This window comes from Mytilus trossulus, chromosome 10 (assembly GCF_036588685.1).
Source record: "Mytilus trossulus isolate FHL-02 chromosome 10, PNRI_Mtr1.1.1.hap1, whole genome shotgun sequence".
In the NCBI taxonomy this organism is placed as follows: Eukaryota; Metazoa; Mollusca; class Bivalvia; order Mytilida; family Mytilidae; genus Mytilus; species Mytilus trossulus.
Window position 1 is genome coordinate 12,465,833 of NC_086382.1, and position 27,689 is coordinate 12,493,521.

Consider the following 27,689-nt stretch of genomic DNA (forward strand, 5'->3'; position numbering starts at 1 on the left):
ATTTGAGCAAGAGTAACTTCCCTTTAGTAGCCATGTTGAAGGGTTATTTATGCAAATTTCTTAATTTATCAGCCAAATTTTGAAACTTGTTACCTTGACAGCTAGATATAAGAAAGAAAAAAAAATCTTGATCCATTTGAATTTCTTTTAGCTTTGCTTGTTTCATCACTACGATTTAGTAAGGATCTCTGATCAGACCTGGCTGTATCACATGTTTCAATAAAGTTTGTCAAATAAGTCCACCTTTTATCTCATGAAAATGGTGGTCAAGGGCAATAACTCACTCAAATTGTGTCATATCGAAACCAATCTATACCCTAACTACATCCTCATTCAAAAAGTTGAGCATCAATTAAGATACTTCCATGCGCCAACAGTATGGTAACTTAAAATAATTATAACTAGGTATTATAAAGCAATTATTTTCTAACTATTGTACATGTATATAAGTTTAAACAATATTTTATTCAAATAAATTGAATTGGATTGGGAAACAGGAAAAAAATACATGTATATTACTGTGTAATGCATAGATTATATGGACAATATATATATCATATTATTTTCTTTATACATTATTCTTGATAACACAGTTATTATATTGCAAATAAGACCCCATTTCTAATACATTATGCAGAATATAATTATGTATTGCATTTTGTTTATTAATATAATTTCAGTATTTATTCACAAAATGTTGGATTTAATTTGTTATTCTAATAATCAAAAGAATTCAGACCAACACATAAAATTATGATAAATGGTGCATGTATATTGTTAAAATAATAATTTCTCTGCTAAAAAAATAAAGACTGAGCAAGCAATATTAAATTGGTTTCTTTTAGATTCACAATTTCATGTGGAAGCAACAGATTGTTTTCCTTCATTTTATTCTAGGCTTTTGTTTTGAAAATTATTTATTTGATAATTTAACATTTGATTAAACTGGAGATAAATTCAGAACAAAATGATGATAAATAGATATTTGTATGCTTTAAACTTCATTTAAGAAATTTTAGCATCAAGAAAATAAATTTGGCATTCATTCAACTCATTTTGGATTGAGCTTAATTTCTAGGCATGGCATGTGAATAAATGGTGCAGTTGTAATGAGACAGAAACCTAACAAAACAATAAATCCAAAAAATATAAACAGACAATTGCTTAGTAATATTACATTTTGTATATCAGTGTAGTGAGTGAACCTTGTCAGATTTAAAACTCATGTTCAGTCCATTTTGACTTCGGATAGCAAAAAAAAAATCAAAATCGAAAGTTTGCTTTTATCTACCAAAAAATGACTACTGCTTAGAATTACAAATTATTTGATTACAATATTATAAGCCATTTTTTTTCTGTGTGCATTGCTTAATGTTGCAAAAAAACTTTCCAAGGCCATACAAATAGCTCCTAAATTCACATTCCAACTTTCATATAGCATGTGCAGACATGTAAAATTTCACTATTTTCCAGGTATAAGCACAAATAATTTCCAACTTGAAAATTTATAGTGTTACCTTTACTTTTTAAACAATAAACACATCACTGCAGAAAATAAATACAGTGAAATCTGAGATGTGAATCTAGGAAATTATTTTCTCTGGCCTCAAAGAATTCACTTTCATTAATACAGGACTAGTATATTACAATACTTTATTTCTTTGAAGATCATAAAATGTAACCACCTAAGGCAGTTACTCTCTATAGGAAGCCTGAGGAGGATGGGGAATATGAGGTAGACAATACAAGCTAATAATAGAGGCTAACAAACCTCTTTATTGAAAAGGAGGCTGGTCATATGATGAAACTAGGGAGAAGAGATGGCTAACAAACCATACTCTTTATTGAAAAGGAGGTTGGTCATATGATGAAACTTGGGAGAAGAGATGGCTAACAAACTAAAATCTTCATTCAAAAGGAGTTGGTCTTATGACGAAACTAGAAAGAAGAGAAAATTGTACTTGGATATTTCATTTTACCCCTTGAAATTAAATTAAATATTTTGCTTGCCAAACTTTTGGCAGACTTACTGGCAAGTGAAATACTATTATCTTTTGCTGGCAAGTGAGATACTGTTATCTTATGCTTGCCAAACTTTTGGCAGACTTGCTGGCATGTGAGATTCTATTATATTTTGCTTGCCAAACTTTTGGTACAGACTTCCATGCAAGTGAAATGTTACATGAATATTCACGAAAGGTAAAAATCAGAGATGACAGTTATACTATTTTCATGCATAATGTAACTACAAATTTGCTTTCAGCATAAACAGATCAACATCAAAATACATCTTTTTGAAAATGGAAGAAAATAATAATATAACAGACATTTAGCTTCTGTATGGACCATTTCCAAAACAATGCACATGATCACAAATACTGTAAATTCAGAAATTATAGGTATGTTTTAATTATTGCGAAAAATGTGTCAGGGTTATAATGGCAATAATTTAAACTAGCATTTAGGAAGATTTTATATGGATTACACAGGATTTTCTTAATATCGAAAAATTTAAAATAGAATTTTAGGCTAAAATGACAAAATTGCAATATTAAATGCACTCAATAGTTTCTGAATTTACAGTACATATTTTTAAAAATTGAAAAAAATAAAAAATATAACAGACATTTAGCTTTCTGTATGGTGCAGTTCAAAAACACTGCACACGATCACATATATTTCACATCAGAAGCTCCACACTTAAGTTTGTCTAGACTACCATTAACCTTACTGTTGTAAAGTGGTGTAACTAAGATATACATTTTTGTATTCAAGTTCATCATTAATTATGTTGTCAAAATCTCTGAGACCGTGAAATTTTCATGTTTTAAAACTGACCTTAAACCATTTTAACTTTAATTCTTTAGCCATACATGAATAATATCTATAAATCTGTATGCAATATTTCAATCAGTTTCAAAAAAACTTTATCTTACTTCTAGTGGCCAACTTTTTTCAACATAGATCTCAATTTCATTGTAATAAAGCAATTCATGAAATAAAAAATTACTTCACTGGATGAAAATCTATTTCAAGGATTAACTGCTCTTTCAGACTCTTTTATCATTCATTCATTTATTAATAAGACTGTTACTCAAGAGATGCAAATTTTCTGTGGTTGTATGTGTGCAAACAGAAAGCAAATTACTACACTGGACGAAAAACTATTTCGAGGTTTAACAGCTCCTTCAAGATTTTTATTACCTAATTACCTAATTCAGGAACTTGTCCTAAAATAAAATTACCTCACTTGACAAAAACCTCTTTAAAGATTTGAATGCTCTTTCAGACTTTTTTAATTATTCACTAGTAAGACTGCTATTCAAGAATTTCAAATTTTCTGAGAGTGTATGTGTGCAAACAGAAATCAAATTATTACATTAGATGCAAATATATTTCGAGGTTTGACAGCTCTTACAAACATTTTTATTATTGTAAGTTCAACCATTTTTGTATTTATGTATTAGGGATCTTGTCCTAAAATAAAATTACTTTACTTTACAAAAATCCCTTTAAAGGTTTGAATGCTCTTAAGACTTTTTTTTTATCAACCTAAATCTCTTTATTTTCATGTATTAAGAAACTTGTCCAGAAATCAAGTTATTACACTAGATGCAAATGTATTTCGAGGTTTGACAGCTCTAACAAGATTTTTATTAGTGCAACCCTCTTTGTATTTATGTATACAGGAACTTGTCTTACAGTAAAATTATTTCACTTGACGTAAATCTCTTTAAAGGATTGACTGCTCTTTCAGAATTTTTTAATTATTCATTAGTAAGACTGCCATTCAAAAGTTTCAAATTTTCTGTGGGTGTATGTTTGCAAACAGAAATCTAATTACCACACTAGATGCAAATCTATTTCGAGGTTTGACTGCTCTAACAAGATTTTTATTAGTGCTATCCTCACTTGACAAAAACCTCTTTCAAGATTTGAATACTCTTAAAGAATTATTTTTTTACTGCTTTTCAAAAATAAAATTATCATAATTGATGCAATTTATTTGATTATTTGTGCAATTCTCTTTGTATTTATGTATTCAGGAACTTGTACTAAAGTAAAATTACTCCACTTGACGAACATCTCTTCAAAGGATTGACTGCTCTTTCAGACTAATATTTTTCAATAATATAGACTGCTATTCAAGAGTTTCAAATTTTCTGAATGTGTATGTGTGCAAACAGAAATCAATTAATTATTACATTAGCCAAAACATATTTTGAGGTTTGACGGCTATAACAAGATTTTTTTTTTCAACTCTCTTTGTATTTATGTATTTAGAAACTTGTTCTAAAGCAAAATTACTTCACTTGACGAACATCTCTTCAAAGGATTGACTGCTCTTTTAGACTTTTTTATTTATTCATTAGTAAGATTAGTAAGACTGCTTTCATGTATTTGTGCAAACAGAATTATTACACTAGATGCAAATCTATTTCAAGGTTTGACGGCTCTTACAAACATTTTTATAAGTGCAAAGTATAGTTCTCTTTGTATCTGGGAACTTGTTCTAAAGTAAAATTATTTCACTTGATGAAAACCTCTTCAAAGGTTTGAATGCTCTTAGACATTTTTATTTTGACTGCTATTCAAGAATTTTTATGAATTTGAGGACCTGTACAGCAATCAAATTACAACACTTGATGAAAATCTATTTCGAGGTTTAACGGCTCTTGCAAACAAAACTACTTCACTTGACGAAAATGTCTTTAAAGGATTGACTGCTCTTTCAGACTATTTTAATTATTCATTAGTAAGACTGCTATTCAAGAGTTTCAAATTAAAACAGAAATTAAATTATTACATAAGATGCAAATCTATTTCGAGGTTTAACGGCTCTTTCAAGATTTTTATTATTGCAACCCTCATTGTTTTTATGTATTCAGAAACTTGTCATAAAGTAAAATTACTTCACTTGAAGTAAATCTCTTTAAAGGTTTGACTGCTCTTACAGACATTTTTATTTTTATTTTGACTGCTATTTAAGAATTTTAATGAATTTGAGGACCTGCACAACAATCAAATTACAACGCTAGATGCAAATTCATTCTAAAGCTTGAAGAATCTTGGAAAGGAGATACTTGTCACAAAAATCAAATGACGTTGCTAGATAGATGCTAACTCATTTAACGGATTGACGGCTCTTATACACTTTTTGTAGACACGTACCCAGAAACCAAATGACAATGCTAGATAGATGCAAACGCCTTCAAAGGATTGACGGCTCTTACACACTTTTTGTAGGCAGTTGCCTAGAAATCAAATGACAATACTAGATAGATGTCAACTCCTTCAAAGGATTGACGGCTCTTACACACGTTTTGTAGGCACTTGCCTAGAAATCAAATGACGTTGCTGGATAGATGCCAACACATTTGAAGGATTGACGGCTCTTACACACTTTTTGTAGGCAGTTGCCTATAAAACCAATGACAATGCCAGATAGAGGTCAACTCATTAAACGGATTGACGGCTCTTACACTCTTTTTGTAGGCACTTACCTAGAAATCAAATGACAATGCTAGATAGATGCTAACTCATTTAACTGATTGACAGCTCTTACACACTGTGTTTAGGCACTTGGCCAGAAATCAAATGACAATACTAGATAGATGACAACTCATTTAAAGGATTGACAGCTCTTACACTTTTTGTAGGCACTTGGCCAGAAATCAAATGACAATACTAGATAGATGACAACTCATTTAAAGGATTAACAGCTCTTACACTTTTTGTAGGCACTTGGCCAGAAATCAAATGACAATACTAGATAGATGACAACTCATTTAAAGGATTAACAGCTCTTACACTTTTTGTAGGCACTTGGCCAGAAATCAAATGACAATACTAGATAGATGACAACTCATTTAAAGGATTAACAGCTCTTACACTTTTTGTAGGCACTTGGCCAGAAATCAAATGACAATACTAGATAGATGACAACTCATTTAAAGGATTAACAGCTCTTACACTTTTTGTAGGCACTTGGCCAGAAATCAAATGACAATACTAGATAGATGACAACTCATTTAAAGGATTAACAGCTCTTACACTTTTTGTAGGCACTTGGCCAGAAATCAAATGACAATACTAGATAGATGACAACTCATTTAAAGGATTAACAGCTCTTACACTTTTTGTAGGCACTTGGCCAGAAATCAAATGACAATACTAGATAGATGACAACTCATTTAAAGGATTAACAGCTCTTACACTTTTTGTAGGCACTTGGCCAGAAATCAAATGACAATACTAGATAGATGACAACTCATTTAAAGGATTAACAGCTCTTACACTTTTTGTAGGCACTTGGCCAGAAATCAAATGACAATACTAGATAGGTGACAACTCATTTAAAGGATTGACGGCTCTTACACTTTTTGTTGTCCCTGGCCCAGAAAATCAAATGACAATGCTAGATAGATACAAACTCATTTGAAGGATTGACGGCTCTTACACACATTGTTTAATTTAGACACTTGCCCAGAAATTTAGATTTTAAACATATTTTATTCATTAAGATATGAAAAGGATTGAGCAACAGGCACAGCCTTTAAAAGCTCTCTCTCTGCCCAGATATCAAATGACAATGCTAGATAGATGCAAATTCCTTTGAAGGATTGACAGCTCTTACACAGGTCGGCAACTCATTTATTATTTTCTTATCAATTATTCATTAAATGATTTTTCAAAAAGTTTTTACTTTGGATTCTTTGTATCTATATATTCAGGCACTTGTGCATTAATCAAATTACAATGCTAGATCAGAATTATTTCAAGACTTGAGGGTTTTGACATTCTTTTTTTTCTAATATTATTCCTATGAATTCTAATTATAAGTTTCAAATTTTCTGTGTGTGTGTATGCATGAGTGCATTAGATTAGTTGCTATACATTTTTAGAATTAATTAATGAACTTGAATAACAAAACAAAAATTTATCTCTTTCTATATTTCACTAATATTTCCATGAACTCCTTCTCACTTGCAGAGACAAACTTTGTTTTTAATCTTTCACAATATTGATTAAATCCTGTTTGTTTGAAAAAACACATGGCCTTAGCTAAATACTGACACAAAAAAAAATTAATAAAAGTATAACAGCAATTGGCACAAAATTATAAGCTCCTAATCCAGAACGGGGAATGCAAATGTGCAAGTAATTAATTTTCTTTAATATAAAATTAATATATAAGTAATCCAAGATATGCTGATAAAAATTTAGATATAAGGAAAACAAGCAGTTATGTATAAATCAGATAACAACAAGAGGAAATGAATGCAGTTTGGTTTATATGATTCTATTAACTTTTGTCAAATTTTAAATGTGTGAGTTTTAAGAACAACAGTTTTGTTTGAGAGGGCCCTATTTATGAAAAAAAATTTGAAGACTAAGACATTTTTAACATGCTTAAAAAAAACATACATGTTTATTCACATCCTGCATAACCCAAACTATAAAAACAATTTCTGAGCAACATTAAAAGTGCATTTATACATCTCATAGAGACAAATACAAAGCACTAAAAACTTAATAACAAAAAAGCACTTGTGATAATAATTGGATGGCATTATCTGATACATGTGTACCCTACTTTTGGTACTTAGTCAGATCTGCAATAAAAGCACATGGCATGATTTGGTTTCTGACTGGTTACCTGTCAGATCTATAGCACTAGTATTATGGTTGAATGGATGATTTCAGTACCCTGTGTGTGGTTATTAGTGAGATCAGGTGGCAGTTAGGCATTATATTACAAGCAGATCTTCCATTGACCTTTGGCGAGAAAATTCCTCATTACATGTTTTAGTGTCTAGGTATTTTGTAATAGAATCGTCCATATCTTCTTTTTTTAAATTTGTATGGAAGGATGGTATCTTGTCCATTCTTGGTGGCACTTCAGCTACTGGTACTTTTCTAATTCTGTTTTCTGCCAGCCTAGAAAAATTTGTAAAAAGTATAATAAGGAACAGACGACATATAATTATATATGAATTTATAACTGCAAAAAATATCAGTGAAAATAAATTAATGACAAATAACAAGTATATGTAAATGTCGAAAACATATAATTAACAGTGTCTGGTGATGATTGATTACAAGACCGTTATAGATCCTTGATTGACCTTCATAAGAGACAGCATGATGGATTGATAATGGCACTCTATTAATACAGAGGCTGACAATTATCTGTTACTCAACAATTATCTGTTATCTATAAAGAGATAATTATCCATTATCAGTTAAAGGATACGTTTTATTCTATATAACTTTGAACTCTACATAAATAGAGTGTTAGTTTTTGAACTATGATGGATAGTTGTCTCATTGACAATTAAACCACATCTTCTCATTTTAATACAAAAATATACTACAGACAGATAGATGGCAGAAGTTAACCTACATACCCCACCACCCACAGGCTCGTAGCCAGGAATTTCCAAGGGAGGAAAGGGGGGGAGGTACGACTTCAACAGTCACAATTCGAACAGAACAATGACTTTAACAGTGCTTATTTGTTTTCAAGGGGGGGGGGGGGGGGGGGGGGGGTTCGTCCGCCACCGACCCACCCTGTCTACAGGTATGACCCACCCTTTTTGTAGTGGTAGGGCAATTGACTGACAAAACATGTTGACCCTAAACTTAACAAAATAGCCAAACTCTGTCAGACTAAATCATGCAAAATGTCAAAATAATAAAAATGTGTTCCTGTATACTAAATAAATACTGATCATTCATCATATACACATTACCTTGAAAAATCATCATCTAAATTGTCATCTTCAAATTTCAGCTACAAAATAAAAGAAAATTATTAAAGAAAATATATGTTATGCATACTTTTATACCTCTCACTGAAGTGTGTAATAACATTCTTACAAGCAGTTACATTCTCTGGCATTTGTTAGTCTAGACTTGTATGATTTTCAATTCTAGTTTCTTGTGTATATTTCGGCGTTTAGTATGAAGTCCATTATCACTGAACTAGTATACATTTTGTTTAGGTGCCAGCTAGAGCATGCCTACTGGTGTGGGAGTTTCTCGCTGCATTGAAGATCCATTAATGGCCTTAGGCTGTTTTCTGCATTTTGGTTTGGTTGACGTCTCTTTGACAAATTCCCCATTTTCATTCTAAATTTTATTAACTATCTGAAACTTCAATTTCATTTTTCAGTAACTTTTATTAAATGGTGGGACACAATTGTACTATAACTCACTCTGACATAGTTCGTCTGCCCTTTCCAGAAATAAGTTTGAAGAAAAACTGAAAAATTAAGTTTGCAGGAAATAGTTACATACTAAATGTTTTGTTGTGGTAGCTTTTTGTCATTTCTGGTATTATTTCTGAGCAGAAATCATACTCAAAGAACAAGGCAAAAATGATACAAAATTTACTAAAACACAAAAGAGTATTGCATCATTTATAGATACACTGGACTAAAGCGTCCAAATAATTATATTTTTAAAGGATGTAATCATGTAGCTTACCCATTCTTTACTCTGTTTAGGTGTTGGTGAGGATCTGTTCACAGACTTTGGTGACTGAAGTTTTGGTATCGGTGAACTATTTTCTGAAAATCAACATTAATATATATTTAATAGAGAAGACATAAAAGTATCACATAAATAAATTGTTTTATAGTCGAAACTGGTTATTTATTTCCCTCTCTAGACTGATATTCACCATTAGCAAGTGATTAGTTTCAGAGAATATCAGTTTTATCTAGAGCCAATAAACCACTATATTTACCTCATCAAAAGACTGTAATTGTTCAACAATGTGAGTCTTGTATTGAAAAAAAAATCCATGATACTATATGGAAGTCAAATCCTTTCAGCCCTACTTACGCTTTCTAAATAAAATTTCTGTGAGTATCAAAATTACTTTTGGGTACCATTTTTGTGAATAAAGGGAATCCACAAATCTAAATGTATAAAGAATTTTCTAAATTTAAATAAATTGGTAACCACAATGATAAATGAATTATCAGTATTACTTTTAACCGCTTATCCTTAAATCAACTGTGTATTAAGGTGGTACCAAACACTTTCACTAAAATTAATTCGGCTTGTTTAATTTTCATACAATTTTGTCAAAGTATTTACTTTGACCCTTTCACAAAAATATAAAAAATTCAAAAATTTGGAACCAACCGTTTTGTCAGAAAAATTACACTGGTTATATAGCAGTTTGACAAACACCAATTTTGATCATTGAGAAGCTTAATATTCCTTTTAAAACACAACGTAATTAAAATATTTAGCTGACTTTACAGAGTTATCTCCGGGTAGTGTTAGGTGCCACCTTAATTACTATACAGATTTTTCTTATATACATACCATCTCTTTTATTTGAGTTAGTTGTTAAATTATTGAAATTGTTATCCTCTAATCTTGACTGTGCAGTCTCATTCTAAAAATTAAAAAGATGTATTCACTCATTTATATGTTTTTGTTGAACTTGATTACATATGCACTTTATAATGAAAACTCTTAGAATATTGCTGAGGGTATTACAACTTTTTCAAAATTTCTAAAAATCTTCCTCTAAAACTAATTTTACCAATCTCTTGATGAGCTTTGAATAATAAACAATGTCTTGTGTATATTAAAATTGAATAGAATGCATCTAATCAGAGGTTTGTAAATATGACTCTATGAAACTATATGAGGATATCCTTAGATGTACAGAAACATATGTACCATAACTGTTAAAAGTTCCATAACCCTAGCCTGGAACAATAAACCAGATTTTTTTTCAAATCTTTGATGGTTTTAAATGTTGACATGTTTACATAATGTTTATTTTTTCTATCTGTTGGTATCTCAAAATGAATATCTGATAAAATGTTTAACTTACAGAATTTTTATTTTCATTTTCTGTATTCCACTTTTCACTGGCCAATTCAAATGCTTTGGACACTGTCAACGTTACTGCTTGTGCCTATAAAAATAAAATATATCTTTTTAATCAGTGATTTAGCTAGCGCTCGTCACTTTCGTATTTTACGAAAAGGTTTTCGAAATGACGAAAATATTTCATATCAATTTCGTCACTTAAATTTGGAAAGTGTAAAAGTATTTACACATCAAATTACTTGAATTCTACCTGTCTTTATGATTCTGACAAGTTTATGGCCCTCAGGTAATTAACGTTTACCAAAGGTGTTAAAAGTTGTGATGACAAGTAATCCGCTTATCGCCAATCAGATGGGTCACTAATCCCTTAATTATCATTATAAAACCTCATAAATGACCATCATAATAATCTATTTAAGTTAAATCAGTCAGTCAGCATTTCATTTTAATCATTTCTCACAGTTCAGTCGTATTTTCGTCATTTGAAGAAGATTGATAAACTTCCCGGACATTTCAACTTTATTAAATTTCAATATTTCCCTTAGGATTATAATTTGCAGTTTGCTTGTCGTAGTTTCGTCATTTCAACGTATTTTCGTCATACTTTATATAAATATATTCATCAAAACCTTTCGACAACTTCGATTAAAAAGAATGAACTTTATTCAAAACGTAAATATTTTCACTTGCAAACAGGTGCTTCCTGTTCAATGCATTGCGCATGCGTAAAAGTTCGTAGATGAATCCGGTTTTATTCTAAAATTATTATTCAATTGTCACTTCCCGTTTTCATTTCATTTCGTTTAAAAATCGAAAGTAAACGTGATCTACAGTCTACAGTCATTAGAATTGTCCCATTAAGTATAGATGCAGATCCTTCTATCCAATATTAAAGAAATTGATTCCAAATAGATATTAAAACGTATTTTCAAGGATATAAATGATTGTGAAGTGAAAAAGTCGTTACAAGTTCATTTGTGCAGTGGTTAAAAATAAAGGCACCCAACTTTTGTTGATAAGGGGTGTGCCCTGAAAATAACTGAAGTGAAGTTTTGACCATATTACCAGATCCCTGTTCTTATCTTCATTTCTTAGCATCATATCAGTCAATTCATTCAATATTGCAAATAACTGCCTACATTAGCAATCCTAAAGTCTTCAAAGATCCTAGACTAGTCCTTGAAGGACTTGGACATATATGTATAGCTAGTTTGATAAACATCCTAGATCCCTTGCTTTATAAAAAAATAAGGCTGATTTTTATCACGCGCAAAAGTGACTAAAGCCCTCAAAATCCTAGCTAAAACCCTGTTTTTAATGATTTTTTTACCGATATCTATTCAAATAAATTACATATGAGCTGCGTCAGAAAGAAATAGACCTGATGCACGAGTAAGAAGACATGTGAATGTTTAAGACTTAAATTAACAATTAGTTGATTTTGAAAAATCCAAATATGAAATTAAAGATGAATTTTTATCCGTTTTGAAGCGTGGTTAAATTAACAATTTAAAACAGACTAAGCATACATATTTTTCCAACCTCTAGCAATTTATCAGATGTATTGATTATTATTTGCATAAGTTGATTTCTATCCAACACAGCTTATATGAATCAAATGTTTTTAAAAGATTTGCATGATTACTTACCCATTTCATTAATTATTGGAAAAGGTCTTCTTGGTGTGACTATTTTAGCAGTTCATTTAAGGAATGACTGTAATATTTTTTCTTTCTAAGAAGGAATAACATAAAAAATGTGGTGCACATTGAATAACCTGTGTAGCGGTTTATTTCAAAGTGTACACCATATTTATGATATTTCAAATAGTCAGAAAAAATATTGCAGTTATTTCTTATAATTTAATTCTAAACTCCATTTTTTAACCGGAGTAATTCATGAAATAATGTTGATGACATCACAGTCAAATGACTAAATTATGTTTATGAGCTGATAAACAAAACAATGTCAGTCAATCAGAAAACATGTTACATCCAAAATAAAATTGTTTTTTATGAATCTCTTTAAAAGTTGAACAGAAAACTAGAACTGCATTTTTTTTTATAAATCTCTGTACCTGATCTGTTCCTCTTTTACCATGTGCCTTCAATATGTACCTGAACACGTAAAAACTGAATAATAAAATCAGAATATGTAGACAAAAAATACTTACAATTTTTCTCTTCGCACACAGAAAAGCATGGCACTCCATGGTTTCATTAATGCTATTTCTTGCCATAAAGGCAAATATTTTTTCATGGTTCTTGTCAGCAGAGCAAAAAGATATTCTGAAATATATTAAAAGTTCAAATAAATTTTGATAAAAAAAATCCTTTTCAAATAATCTAACATTATAATCAATATAATATAATACATCAAATCTAAGTACAGTGGAAATCACAGAATTCTTAAAATATACAACTATGACATATCTGCATGGTTGGTTTCAATTGTTTAACATTTTATATTTCACAGCCTTTTAAAACTTACTTTTCGGTATAAGTTTTGCTCATTGTTGACCAATAGTTTTTTACTGACCTGGTTGGTTTGGTCTCTGGTGGAGAATTGTCTCATTGACAGACACGACTAGGATTACACAAACAGAACAGTATCAATCAAAACAATCTACGAAAATGAGATCAACTTCAGATTAACCCTGAGGGACAAGCTTACAACCATTCCAATCTTCTAATATAGTTTACCTATTGCTAAAACTAAATAAAATGTATTGTGTGGTGCAAAACAAACATGCACATGTATCTTGTACTTTGATAATCTAACTTGTTGTCTTTCAATAATATTATGTAAATGTATAAGTATATATATTACACAGCTACTTTTGCATAGGTACTATATATGTACCACAAATCTGTAATACTAGAAATCTACTTTTAATATTGAGTACTATTGTGTTACTTACGAATTATTGTAACATTTAAGTACCTGTATTTTACAGTACTTGATTTGTACTTGAAATTTAAGTACTACAGATTTTTGATTGCATGGTTACATTTTCAGCATTTTGAACTTTTATCTTTTTCAAATCTCATGAAGTTATGATGTTCAAAAAAGGAATATGTGATCATTGTTGGCATCATTTTTGTATCAATATTTTGAGTACAAATCGAGCACTGGAAAATACAAGTACCTAAATATAACAATAATTTTAAAGTAAAGAAATAGTACTAAATATTACAAGTAAATTTCCAGTACTACAGATTTTAAGTACAGAAATAGTACCTCTGCAAAAGTAGCTGTGTACAACTGTATTTTAAAGCACGCAAAAAGCTCTGATAATAGCTAAGTCTTTTTTGAGATTCTTAAAGAGTTGGACATATGAAAATTAATCCACATAAGGATTTAAACACCTCTTTTTGTAATTCTTTTGCCCAGAATTATATACCCACCTAAATATACTACATTCAATCAACAATTCTTTTGAAGCCATGTCTAAAACTTTCATACCCTCCGGTGAAGTTGTCAATGTTACTTTTCGTAATTTACTTTTAGCCGTCTTTGCCTGAGAATAGAATAATCATACAACATGTACAATATAAAAATAAAGTATTCTAAAAAAAATTCATGAAATAGTTATAGAAATTTAATATATAAACATTTGATTATCAATTCAGTTACAGTACATAATTTTAGTACGCTTGTTGCACAAGTTGCATAAAAGTTTTGTATTTTTTTATGAACCATCATTTCCTATCTGACTGTTGTTTTTCGTTTGTTTGAAGTGTTTGAGCTTTTGATTATGTCATTTGTTGCTGGTGATTTTACTAGGTCTTAAAAAGTCTTTTTTCAGAAACTGGCACATGTAAATCAGGAGTCAAAACCTTGATTAAGGATGTTCACTTGTCATGTTTTGGATTTTTTGTCAGTTTTTCGAAATCCTCTGGTTTTATCCACTTGAATGCCTTAAAAAAATTTGCCCATGAACCCCCATTTTTCTTTTTATAAATTTTTTACATGTATAATTATAAGCCATTTGTAAAAGTCTCTTAAAATCTTATTTATTTTTTTCATAGTTTTTTAGAACTTTAACTGGTCAATGATAAAGCTATGAAAAATCAAGAGAGAACATTTTCCTGCCAAAATTCCAATGGCTAATATCTCAAAAACAAGCTCATTGACGCTTATATTTTTTTTTGCTTCATTGATTCCTCAATTAATCCCCTATCAATATATACTAGTTTTATGGAAAGTTATTTATTTTGAAACTGAGCAACAAACTTCCTTAAGAGTTGGTGCAAAGTGCACGTTGGCAGATTTTTATCTCGATTTCCATATTGTATAAAACCACTTAGTTTTAGTACAATACATAACGTTGTTTCCTGGTGATAACTTTGACAGGATGTGTTTGGTGAGATTATATGAAGTCACAAGGAAGTAAACATACATGTACATGTAATTAGGCGTAATGGTGTTAGGCTTCAAAATTTACAAGATGTGTGGTGCATACTCATACACCAAGTGAATGAAGTTTAGTTTACTTTAAATATATAAACTTTTAGTGGATTGGGAAACAAGTTTTGCAACTTATATTAATCCCTTTCAAATGCAGATTACTGCAAATTCAGAAATTATTGCAATGATTTTATTATTGTGAAAAATGTGACAGGGTAATATAATCGCAATGATTAAAACTTGCATTTTGAAATATTCATATGAACTAAAAAGGATTTTTCTCAATATCGCTAAAATTAAAATGGCATTTTAGTCCAAAATGACAAATTTGCAATAATAAATGCACACAATAATTTCCAAATATAAACTAAATGTCTCCATTCAATGTCTTTTTTTTTAACATGAAAAACATGTATCTGATATCCAACAGCAAAAAAAGATAATAGATAACTGTAACGCATGTAGTAGGGTAACTTGTGTACATTTGTAGATTGTAGTCCTTTTTGCTTATCATAATAAAAAGGAGAGAAGTTGCAAATGGTAATTTATGTTATCAATTCTAATAGTCACACTAAATCATAACAATAAGGGGTTTGAATCAAGTACAATTAAAGTACCCCTAGGTAAGCAATTACAAGTCCTTGATTTGCTAAGGAAAATCAAAAAGTAAATTGTTGAAATTCTAAGAAAATTTTACTAGATTCAAATTGGACTTTTACCAGATTCAAATTGGACTTTATTAGATTCAAATTGGATTTTTACTAGATTCAAATTGGACATAGACAATGATAGAAGTGGATACAAAATCAATGTACACTTAACAGCGCAGATAAGAAAATCAAATAAGTTAGACAAACAGCCATAAAGTCAACCATGATCATTATTAATACTGTTATTAACCTTGAAATATACAAATACAGGGGTACAGATAACAAGAAGTGATTCTAGTCTCTTGGTATCCTGCTTTTATGTGAGTTACATGTATCATGGTTATACATGTACATGTATTCAAATTACTGTTTACATGCACATCATATTTGAATTAGGGGTTCCTTATCATGGTCCATGATTTCTTTCAAAAAGGAAATAAAAACAGTTTAAAACTTTTAGGTTTGGTGCAAATATGTAAAATTGCAGTATAAAAATAACATTTATGATATGATGTTAACACAGTAAACATAATTGTTTGCAAAATGAGATAATAATCAAATGACAATTATTTTTTTAGACATTTACTTTTAAATGTTCATTATGCAAATGTACCCTGTACATGCCGTATATAAGCAGATCTAATTAAATTTTAAATACCATGGCAACAATACTATTGACAGCTTTTTCACTCTGTCCATCCCGATAGCTCTCTCCATCTGCAGCTTCTTCAATAAGTGTAGATCCTATGTACTTCAAATGAAATGTCAGACCATCAGAAACAGCTTCTTTGTTCTCACTCCAACCCTCTCCAAGTTCTGACAAGGCAGCAGATAAAAAAATACAAAGATATGAATTAATGGTTTTTAAATACTACCACTCAATTAATGTGAATTAAAATATACTACATGTATACCACAAAAAATATTTGAAAGTTACATGATTCAGACAAAATAATGTATACAAAATGAAAATAATTACGTACATAACCATCATGAACTTGATAACAGGAAACTTTTCTGGATACTGTGATCAGATTCATAAACTTCCCTAATTAAGGGGATTTCCCATATGAAAGTACTTAGCAGATATACGTACTAACACTTAATATTGATATGAACATGATGAATAGAAAATGTTAAAATATGTGTACATCAACCACTTTGAATAGAGTAGAACAATTTGTATTGCTAATCACAGTGTCCAAAGCTGAGCTGAATAATAACATTAAATGTATATAAAAATGTTTATACAATGATTATAATTATTGTTTTTAAACAATTGTAGATGGAGAAAAAAGCACAAGTAAAACACACTGGTACATTTTAAAATAATAAATATAGGTACAGTGACACTTATGACATGTATTATAGACACATTTGGTCCCCTAACATTTCAAGGGTCATAAGTTTTGAGAGAAATAACATCCATGTATTAGTCAGATGCTTTCATGAGTTTTCTACACTTTATTCCTAAACTGTTTGTAATCTATAGATAGTAACATATATATATATGTTAGTAATTTGTTAAAAAAAAACTTTAATATTTTACTTCTATTTGGAAAATTGGGAATTCTTGAAACTTTGTGCGGAATTTAATACACGGGTTATGTTCTTCTCATATATGTTATGTAATATGATACATGTACTAAACCCCTAACTGGAAGGATTGTGCCTGATATTCGTATGATGTTTAACCCCGCCACATTTTTGCGCCTGTCCCAAGTCAGGAGCCTCTGGCCTTTGTTACTCTTGTATTATTTTTAATTTTATTTTCTTGTGTACAATTTGGAGTTTAGTATGGCGTTCATTATTACTGAACTAGAATATATTTGTTTGGGGGCCAGCTGACATGGCTGAAGGACACCTCCAGGTGCGGGAATTTTTCTTCTTCTTTCTTTCTTCTGCTGTTGTTTGTTCTATGGTCAGGTTGTTGTCTCTTTGACACATTCCCCATTTCCATTCTCAATTTTATATTTGTACATGTACATAAAATTGAGGATGGAAATGGGGAATGTGTTAAAGAGACAACAACCCGACCAAAGAAAAAAAAAACAACAGCAGAAGGTCACCAACAGGTCTTCAATGTAGCGAGAAATTCCCGCACCCGGAGGCGTCCTTCAGCTGGCCCCTAAACAAATATATTTACTAGTTCAGTGATAATGAATGCCATACTAATCTATAGATTGGATAAATCGTTGTAAATCAATGAGTCTCAGACAAGGCTTTTATGAGTTTAACTTAGCTGTAACAACATGGCTTAAAGGCATATTATTAATTTCAGAATGGGAAACTTGGGAATTACTTAATACTTCGAAGCATATATTATGTACATTATGTTATGCTCTGATTATTTTTTTATTACCACATTGTACAATAATCAAAATACATTGGGAATAATTTTAACATGATAGATGTCTCCCGAAAGGCTATGAAGTGATGTCGAGAACATACATGTACATGTAGCTGAAATATCATCCTTTAATTTTCTGTAATAACAATAATCATGTACAAGATGTAACATGCATTCATGATTGTCAAACTATATCTTTTTCAACTTTAGTATGTACATGTATAAACAATAATAAATATCAAAACAACTTGTAAACATTTTAATAATACAAGGGATGTTTTATTATTGTTTCATTTCAAATTAATGGTAGCCAGTGCCTTATTAATTCAATTTAATTGCAATCGTAAACATTCAGAAAAAAAATGTAGTATCTATTCTTATAGCAATACACTAATTAAAAGCATGGCAAATCAATTTACTTCTTAAAGGCCTAAATTAATATATTGTTTGTTTCCCCAATCCCGACCCTGCCAAGCCAGGTGTGGGTAGGTAGGTACATTTTTGTAGGTAGGGAAATAATTTTATTTTTTCCTAAAAGCTGGAACAATGCAGGTTGATCTGGTAAGCATGAAAATCAAATAAGTGATTTAAAAATCACTTGTTTTAAGTAAGTCCCCTGACTGGTGTAGATTAGTTTTCATTTAAGTGGGGCTAGTTGGTATACATGTACCTGAAAAATTATATATAGAAGTAATTTTACCTTTTTCAATAAGCATGATAAGTGGGGCGAGTTGGCGGGAGAAAATTAATTGGATTTAACCCTTTTCACAACATACATGTAACATGTGTAAGTGAGGCGATTTTTTAAAAAGTGGGGCGAGTTGGTTAACCAGTTTGGGGCAATTTTTTTTAATAGTGGTGTGAGTTGGTGAAAAAGTGGGGCGATTCGGTATGGGGCATTTTGCCAGTGGGGTGATTTGTCCTGCTTCCAGTATTTACGATAGTTTAAACAGGTCTCATTAAAAAGTATTATGCATGGTGCATTGTTTAAACAGGGTTCCAGATAGCTTCAACTGGATGAAAAAGTTTTGTAATTTTAGAACTTCCCCGTAATGGAATAAATAGCGATTAGGTGTATTAATTCTTAAAGTAAAGACCTGGGGTGGTGTTCTCGAAGCTATCTTAGTGTTAGGACGTGTCCTAAGTCGTGTTCTTGAAGCTCTCTTAACTTATGATATATCTGATTTTTCATCCTAAGTTTAGGACACCCTACAAGGTGTCTTAAGAGCATCCTATCTTCATCCTAGTGTAATAAAGTTTGGATTTCGCTTTTTGTTCATTATTTTACGTGAAAATGAACATGAAATGAAACGCACCATCGGTTATTAACTCGTATATAAAGAAATTGTGCATGATTTTAAACTTTGAACTTCGTGTTTCACGATACGGTTACACTACAAATTTAATTCTCATTTCAAAACAAATTGTTTTCCAGTTTAAATAACAATCTCTTTTTATATAATTACATGTACATTGGTAATTATGCATTTAATTCTGTACATGTTATTATAAAATTCGTAAACAATTTTATTAAATAATTTCGTCATTAATAAATGTTTTTAAATAAATATCTTTAACGACTTAAAATTTCGGGTCTCACTAATTAGCGACAACAAGCGTCAAGAAGCGACAACAAGCGTCAATAAGCGACAACAAGAATTATTTTAGCGACAACAAGCGACAAGAAGACTATTTAGCGACAAGAAAACATTTTTTTTTTATTATATATAAGGAAATTTGTATGTAATGTTTTTTTTAAATACGAGCAGATATGTCTAATTAAAATGTTTTATTATATAGATAGACCAAGGATTTGTATAGTTATAACTATACAAATCCTTGGATAGACGAAGAAATGAAACATTTGTGAAAAAGAGATTTTGAAGTTTATATTAGTATATTGGTAGATGAAGAAATTAAACATTTGTGAAAAAGAAAGAGAGCACGTACTTTTGCGAGAATAATACTGAAATGCTGACAATTTACTTTATACTAAACATAAAAGTTGAATGGCTTCTGTTAGCTTGGTAGAGCAAAGGAAATGCACACTCTTTAAAATTTAAACAAAAACAAAAAAAAGTTAAACTTTCCTTTGAAGGATTTATTGAAACAAAAACATAAAATATGTTTTCCTTTCTAACAGTATAATTCATTGTTCTTGATAGGAACAACATTAGATGTGGCTTCACCTAAGGTAATAACAGTACACACAATGTGGAACATCAAATGAGATTAACGACGCGTGTGTCCCCTGTTTTATTGCTACAATAACATCCAATTAACACCTTCAACTTTGTACACGCGTCAGACTATACAATTGCACGTGCCAGAATATACAATCATTGTAAATAGTGAACACCTGTTGAAAACTCAAGATTGTCATTAATTTCCTTTCATCTTCAATCAATATGCATAAACATGATAAATATCGTTTAATGAGGCAATAAACAAATAAAAAGATGAAAACATCCACATTTCAATTTTCTTTTCCTCTTGTTTGATTTCAGTTTTTTGTATTTCAAAATTTGTGTCAATATTTTCAGGACAATGATGCACAAATAATTCATTTTGCGAGCTAGATATATATTGCACGAAAAAAGTTTTAAAAAACAAATTATAAGATAAATAATATGCTCTGAACACACAAGGAAAAGTAATCTAATAATACAATAATTAAACGTAATACTGGCTGTTATACATAATAGATGATTAAATATGAGGTAAATAATGTTTCGTTTTTTTCTATCAATTTTAACTTTCTTGTTGCTAAAATTATTTTCTTTTGCACATTCTTTCAATATTTATTGCAATAATTAATTTTAATTAAAAAATATAAGTTTTCTTGTCGCTAAATAGTTTCTTGTCGCTAAAATAATTCTTGTTAACGCTTGTTGTCGCTAAAATTCTTGTTGTCGCTAATTAGTGAGACCGAAAATTTCGACTTAGGATATGTTTAGGACGTCCTAACATAAGATTCGTCTGAGATAGCTTCGAGACACAACTTAAGAGTGTCCTAAGTTGATCCTAAGTCCATCCTAAAATTGGTCTAAGATGTGTCTTAGGACGAACCTTCGAATACTTTGGAGAACACCACCCCTGATGAACTTGTTGAATACTTGATGTACCAAATAGTTATTGTTTACCCAATAAAAATTCTGAACTAAAAAGAAACTTCTAACACTAGCTTTAAGTTTAAAATTATTACTTCTGTTCTATTTACATGATATGCTGGTATATAAGAGTAGAGACTTATGTATGACTCAGATAAGATATGCTAAAGTAATAAGCAGATAAACAAGTTTGACAGGTGTTGCATGCATACTTACTTTCGTGTCCCAAGTGTTTTTCAATACTTTTTGTGTTCTTTGGTTTTATCTTTCTGAACATATCCATTGCCCTTTTAGCTATAATCTACAATTATTTAAGAAACCGCAATGTTTGTAATAAGGCGTTAAACAATTTCTTCAAAATTATGAATGAGTTGTTAACAAAATCACCCCATGTGTCTAAGTCCTGAAAATGCTTTAGATAAGGAGAAGATATTAGGTGCTAAGCGTTTACCTGATTCAGAATTTAAATTATGCAAACCACTCCCATAAAAGCACTGAAAGTTCTATTTGAAGGACTCACAACTCAAACAATATCATACATATTTTTTGGTTTTTAAAATTCATGATTTGGTTTTGACCGTATCTGAAATAATGAAGGAACACTGTCAAATGGAAAACTCATATTTGAAGTAAAAAAAAAAAGACTGAAAGAAAGATATGTAGTTATTTATTTCTCATGTTTAGCAGGTGACTGAGACATTAAAACTTAATTAACACGTAATGACAATGATATACCTGGCCCCAGAATGATGAAGGGGATTTTTTTTAACGACCATGACTACCCATGAGGGTCTTGCAAGGTCGTAGCCTATTATTTACTAATAAAAGAATAAGGAGATGTGCTTGGTATCAGATAACTTTTTATCAAAGTTCCGAAATGAAGATGTAAGCAATAAAAGGCAACCACGGCCTTAAACAATGAGAACCAGATGCTCCGCAGGGCGTAGCTTTATACGACCGCAGAGGTTGAACCCTGAACAGTTGGGGCAAGTATGGACACAACATTCAAGCTGGATTCAGCTCTAAATTTGGATTGTGATTAAATAGTTGACACAGCATAGGTTTCTGACACAGAATGAATGTGTTCTAATGAACTTAAAATTTTTGTTTTCTCTTAGAGCAATTCACTATGCTGTTGAATATTAATCCTCTCAAAAAAATGTTTGAAGAAATTTTCTTTTTATTTATGAAATTTCAAATGAGAAAATTGAACCCAATTTTTTTAATCACATCCCCCTTTCCCTTATTCCAAAACTAATCTCAATTAAAATTTCTAATGGAGTTTGCAACAATAACTACTCATTTAAATACATCATAAAATATTAAGATGTAAAAAAACTGCTTGTTATCACTGAATGGTAAAGATTATTTTGATTTATCAGTTGGAAGTAAAAAGTGAATATACATTGTATATTGTATATATAACAAAGATTTAAGTTGATTCTGGACAAAGAAAGATAAGTCCAAATAAAAAAAATTCTTACAATCAGATATTTCTTGCTTACTATTCTGGACAAAGAAAGATAACTCTAATTAAAAAAAAAATGCTATTTCACAATATTTTGCAATAAGATATTTCTTGCCATTGCGCAATACTGTGCAATTGAAAAGACTTGCTATTGCACAAACTTATAATAATAATTTTAGATCCTGATTTGGACCAACTTGAAAACTGGGCCCATAATCAAAAATCTAAGTACATGTTTGGATTCAGCATATCAAAGAACCCCAAGATTTCAATTTTTGTTAAAATCAAACTAAGTTTAATTTTGGACCCTTTGGACTTTAATGTAGACAAATTTGAAAACAAGACCATAAATGAGGAATCTACATACACAGTTAGATTTGGCATATCAAAGAACCCCATTTAATCAATTTTTGATGAAATCAAACAAAGTTTAATTTTGGACCCCGATTTAGACCAACTTGAAAACTGGGCCGATAATCAAGAATCTAAGTACATTTTTAGATTCAGCATATCAAAGAACCCAAACGATTAATTTTTTGTCAAAATCAAACGAAGTTTAATTTTGGACCCTTTGGACCTTAATGTAGACCAATTTGAAAAAGGGACAAAAGTTAAAAATCTACATACACAGTTAGATTCGGCATATCAAAGAATCCCAATTATTCAATTTTGATGAAATCAAACAAAGTTTAATTTTGGACCCTTTGGGCCCCTTATTCCTAAACTGTGGGGACCAAAACTCCCATAACCAACCTTCCTTTTATGGTCATAAACCGTGTGTTTAAATTTCATAGATTTCTTTTTACTTATACTAAAGTTATGGTGCGAAAACCAAGAAAAATGCTTATTTGGGTCCCTTTTTGGTCCCTAATTCCTAAACTGTTGTGACCTAAACTCCCAAAATCAATACCAACCTTCCTTTTGTGGTCATAAACATTGTGTTTAAATTTCATTATTTTCTATTTACTTTAACTAAAGTTATTGTGCGAAAACCAAGAATAATGCTTATTTGGGCCCTTTTGTGGCCCCTAATTCCTACACTGTTGAAACCAAAACTCCCAAAATCAATCCCAACCTTTCTTTTGTGGTTATAAACCTTGTGTCAAAATTTCATAGATTTCTATTAACTTAAACTAAAGTTATAGTGCGAAAACCAAGAAAATGCTTATTTGGGCCCTTTTTGGCCCCTAATTCCTAAAATGTTGGGACCAAAACTCCCAAAATCAATACCAACCTTCCTTTTGTGGTCATAAACCTTGTGATAAAATTTTATAGATTTATATTCACTTTTACTAAAGTTAGAGTGCGAAAACTAAAAGTATTCGGACGACGACGACGACGACGACGACGACGACGCCAACGTGATAGCAATATACGACGAAAATTTTTTCAAAATTTGCGGTCGTATAAAAACCATACACGTATAGTCGGCTATAGAAGACAAGCGAAAGATACAAGAGGAACTCAAACTCATAATTCAGTCGAAAATAAACTTGAAAATCCTATAGCTAAATAGGAAACATGCAAACAAAACAGACAAAAAATGTATCCGATGAGCCGGTCAGTACACAAAAAATAACACACTGAATACTAAAACTAGAGGTTCTCAAGAGCTTGTGTCTCACTTGTTTCTACCGTGTGGTTTTAGAAATCGTGTAAAATAAGGTCAAAATCATAATGAGTAGTATTATACCCTAATGAATAATTTAACATGTTTAAGGCAAGTTGGGAACGGTTTGGACCCAGTAGCATAAATTTATAGCAGGTCTCCCCATTGAAGTTTTTTTGAAGTCTTACAATAGTAGCCGAAGACCCCTAATATTTAAATTAAATTTCAATTTCTCTTAAACTTCTTTATATATAGTGAACCCCTAGCTATGTCAGTGCTATTTTTAGCCATGGTGGCCATGTTGGTTGAATGAAAAGGTAATCGGATACTGACATTTTTCAAGATAACCTATTTGAAATTAAATCTATATATGGCCCAGTAGATTAAGTGGAGGAGATTTTTAGAAAAGTTTACAAAAATTTACGAAAAATTACGAAACATTGGCTTTAAAGGGGAAAAACTCCTATTATAAATGAGATCATTGACAATTTGTAGATCTTACTTTCCTGAATATTTTTGCTGATTACAGTTTAACGCTATCTATTATAATATTCAGGATAATAACCAAAAACTACAAAATTTCCATTCAGGGGCGGCAACCCAACAACGGGTTGTCTGATGAGTCTGAAAATTTGAAGGCATATAGATCTAGACCTTATGAACATTTTACTCCATGTAGGTTTGCTCTAAATGCTTTGGTTTGAAACTTTCAGAAATATAGGCCAAACTGCACTGCATCTGTTGTATTCGCCATGATCTTTTTTTAGACTTGATTGATTGACGGGGTCACCGGATATATTTTTAAAACTATATACCTAAGGATAATTTAGGCCAAGTTTTGTTTAATTTTAGCCAATTAGTTTCAGAGGAGAAGATTTTTGTAAAATAAATTTTCAAACAAAAACACTTCAGTATGCATACATATTTTATTTATGCTGCCCCTCTTTTCTTTCGTCCCAATTAATATTAAAAGGCTGTTTTTGTTATTGGGTTGCTCAGTGTCGCATTGGCATATACATCACACTGTATATTTTTGTTTTTATATAGTTTCCTTTTAAATATTTTTAGGAACTATTGAAATGTCGGAGTATCTGCTCACTTTATTCTATTATCAACGTAACAATAAGAATTTTACTTTAAGACATTCAATCTAAAGCCAGTTTTCTGAAGTGAGCATCATTCGTTACAAGTTATAAAGCTTAAGACCATAATAGAAAATTATATGCAAACTTCCTCATAAGTTTATAAACGTTATCTTAACAAACACACATCCTGTGAAAATCAACAACTGGCACCCATTGTATGAAGTGTACTTAAGTTGCTTTTGAATAGGACTGAAACTTAAAGATAAACATATTATGAAGTACCTCATGGGTGCAACAACATTCGTAATTTTTTTTTTTGAGGATGCGGAACAAAATCAAACTTTTGTGTAGTCAGCATATATTTCAAATTCAAATCTGAATTTATTGTCATTACATATAATATACATTTATGCATGTGAAACAATTAACTTAACAAAATAGAAATAAACAACATTCTTTAACAAGATCATTTACATGCACATACCTATATATATATTCTAACATCGTTCTTGGACTTCTGTTGACCTGCGTTTTACTGTGTGTATTTTTATGTCTTTGTTTTATTCCACATTGTCTTTATGTATAGGGGGAGGTTTGAGATCTCACAAATCATGCAGCATTTTAACGCCTGTTCCATGTATTGAAGCCTTTGTTAGTCTTGTATGTTTGTTTTTTTTTAAATTTTGGTTCATTTATATGTTTCGGAGTTTAGTTTGATGAGCATTTTCGCTGAACTAGTTTACATCATAGAATTAATTGGTTAGAAGCAGCCCACGGGTGAAGGACATATTCTGATGTCATGGATGTGTTGAAAGCCTTGACTTTTTCAGAATTTTGATCGGGTAATTGTCTCTTTGACACATTCTCCGCTTTATTTCTCAATTGTATAATGAAAGTAAATATTCCAAGAGTTCCCTGTCCACAGTTCTACCAACTGTTTGAAAAAAGAATTCATCAAGATAGCGTCCCTTTTCTATTAAGAAATTGTGGTAATTTATTCTAAATGTGGTTATCAGTTTTCTGAATTCAAATTTGAGCAGGTTAACATATTTTCTTCTGCATTAATTTAGTTTTATAGATATAGGAAGATGTGGTGTGAGTGCCAATGAGACAACTCTCCATCCAAATAACAATTTAAAAATTAAACCATTATAGGTTAGAGTACGGCCTTCAACACGGAGCCTTGGCTCACACCGAACAACAAGCTATAAAGGGCCCCAAAATTACTAGTGTAAAACCAATCAAACGGGAAAACCAACGGTCTAATCTATATAAACAAAACGAGAAACGAGAAACACGTATATATTACATAAACAAACGACAACTACTGTACATCAGATTCCTGACTTAGGACAGGTGCAAACATTTAATGACAGTTTTTTTTTATACATGTTTATATAAAAAGTGAGTCCTTTATATATAATACTGTTTTAGCATTATTAGCTTGTCATTGCATTTTTCTTTTGATGTCACGTTTTGGAATTAATAAGTTTTAAAGTTTGTTCGGGGCAAACCATGAAAATTATCAGCAATTTGATACTGCATATTGCTTAGATAACTAAACACGGAACAGACTAGAATCTAAGAAGAAAGGATAGGCGAAGATATTAATCTATGCATGGTACAGCATGCTCATGTTGATGTTATTCGATGCATGACTGAGGCACCACCCCATTTTATGAAAGATACTCGCCTCTCAACTGTTAACTGAAAACTGAAAAATATACTAACCAAACGATAAATAAATTTGTAATATGAAATGCTGTATTTAGTGTCTCAATGAAATCATGTTTTGTTGCCTATCAATAATTTGTATAGATATAATTTTAAACGAAAACCATAAACCAACCTACAAAAATTTAGGAAACGCATTTCGTATAGCGTTCTTGTTTTTCAAATGACATATATATAGATATGTTATCGCTTTAAAAAATGCTCACTTATAAATACCTCCTAGAAACAAAATAATAACTCTTATCAGATAACGATACCGTTTGTAGCTAAAGTTAAATTTTTCCAGTAATGAAATGTACAACATGTTAAAAAAAATGGAAAACAAATTGTTGAAAATTAACAATAAAACAAAACTTGCCGTCATTTGAATATTTCCTTGCGACATTCTTTCAATGTGCATGTGTATGATA

General features: G+C 30.7%; 1 protein-coding gene across 1 annotated transcript; it reads right to left on the reverse strand.

Annotated features, from left to right (window-relative positions):
* Positions 1–152: 152 nt before the first annotated feature.
* On the reverse strand, positions 153–27,689 carry LOC134686866 (low density lipoprotein receptor adapter protein 1-B-like). The gene is made up of 10 exons (XM_063546683.1): positions 27,638–27,689; positions 21,600–21,684; positions 16,582–16,739; positions 14,271–14,383; positions 13,037–13,151; positions 10,865–10,948; positions 10,345–10,417; positions 9,493–9,575; positions 8,757–8,797; positions 153–7,941 (listed from the first exon to the last, which is right to left on the reverse strand). Exons 1-10 carry the CDS (start codon positions 27,677–27,679, stop codon positions 7,752–7,754), a joined length of 984 nt encoding a protein of 327 aa, XP_063402753.1. The 5' UTR covers positions 27,680–27,689; the 3' UTR covers positions 153–7,751.

Bases quoted from the DNA above. Each gene is read 5' to 3' on its own strand.
- LOC134686866 (XM_063546683.1), bottom strand. From the start codon at position 27,679: ATGCACATTGAAAGAATGTCGCAAGGAAATATTCAAATGACG. The intron at 16,740-21,599 runs GTAAGTATGCAT...CTGCCTTGTCAG, and splicing joins AAAACACTTGGGACACGAAA to AACTTGGAGAGGGTTGGAGT. The intron at 9,576-10,344 runs GTATGTATATAA...GTTGATTTTCAG, and splicing joins TAACTCAAATAAAAGAGATG to AAAATAGTTCACCGATACCA.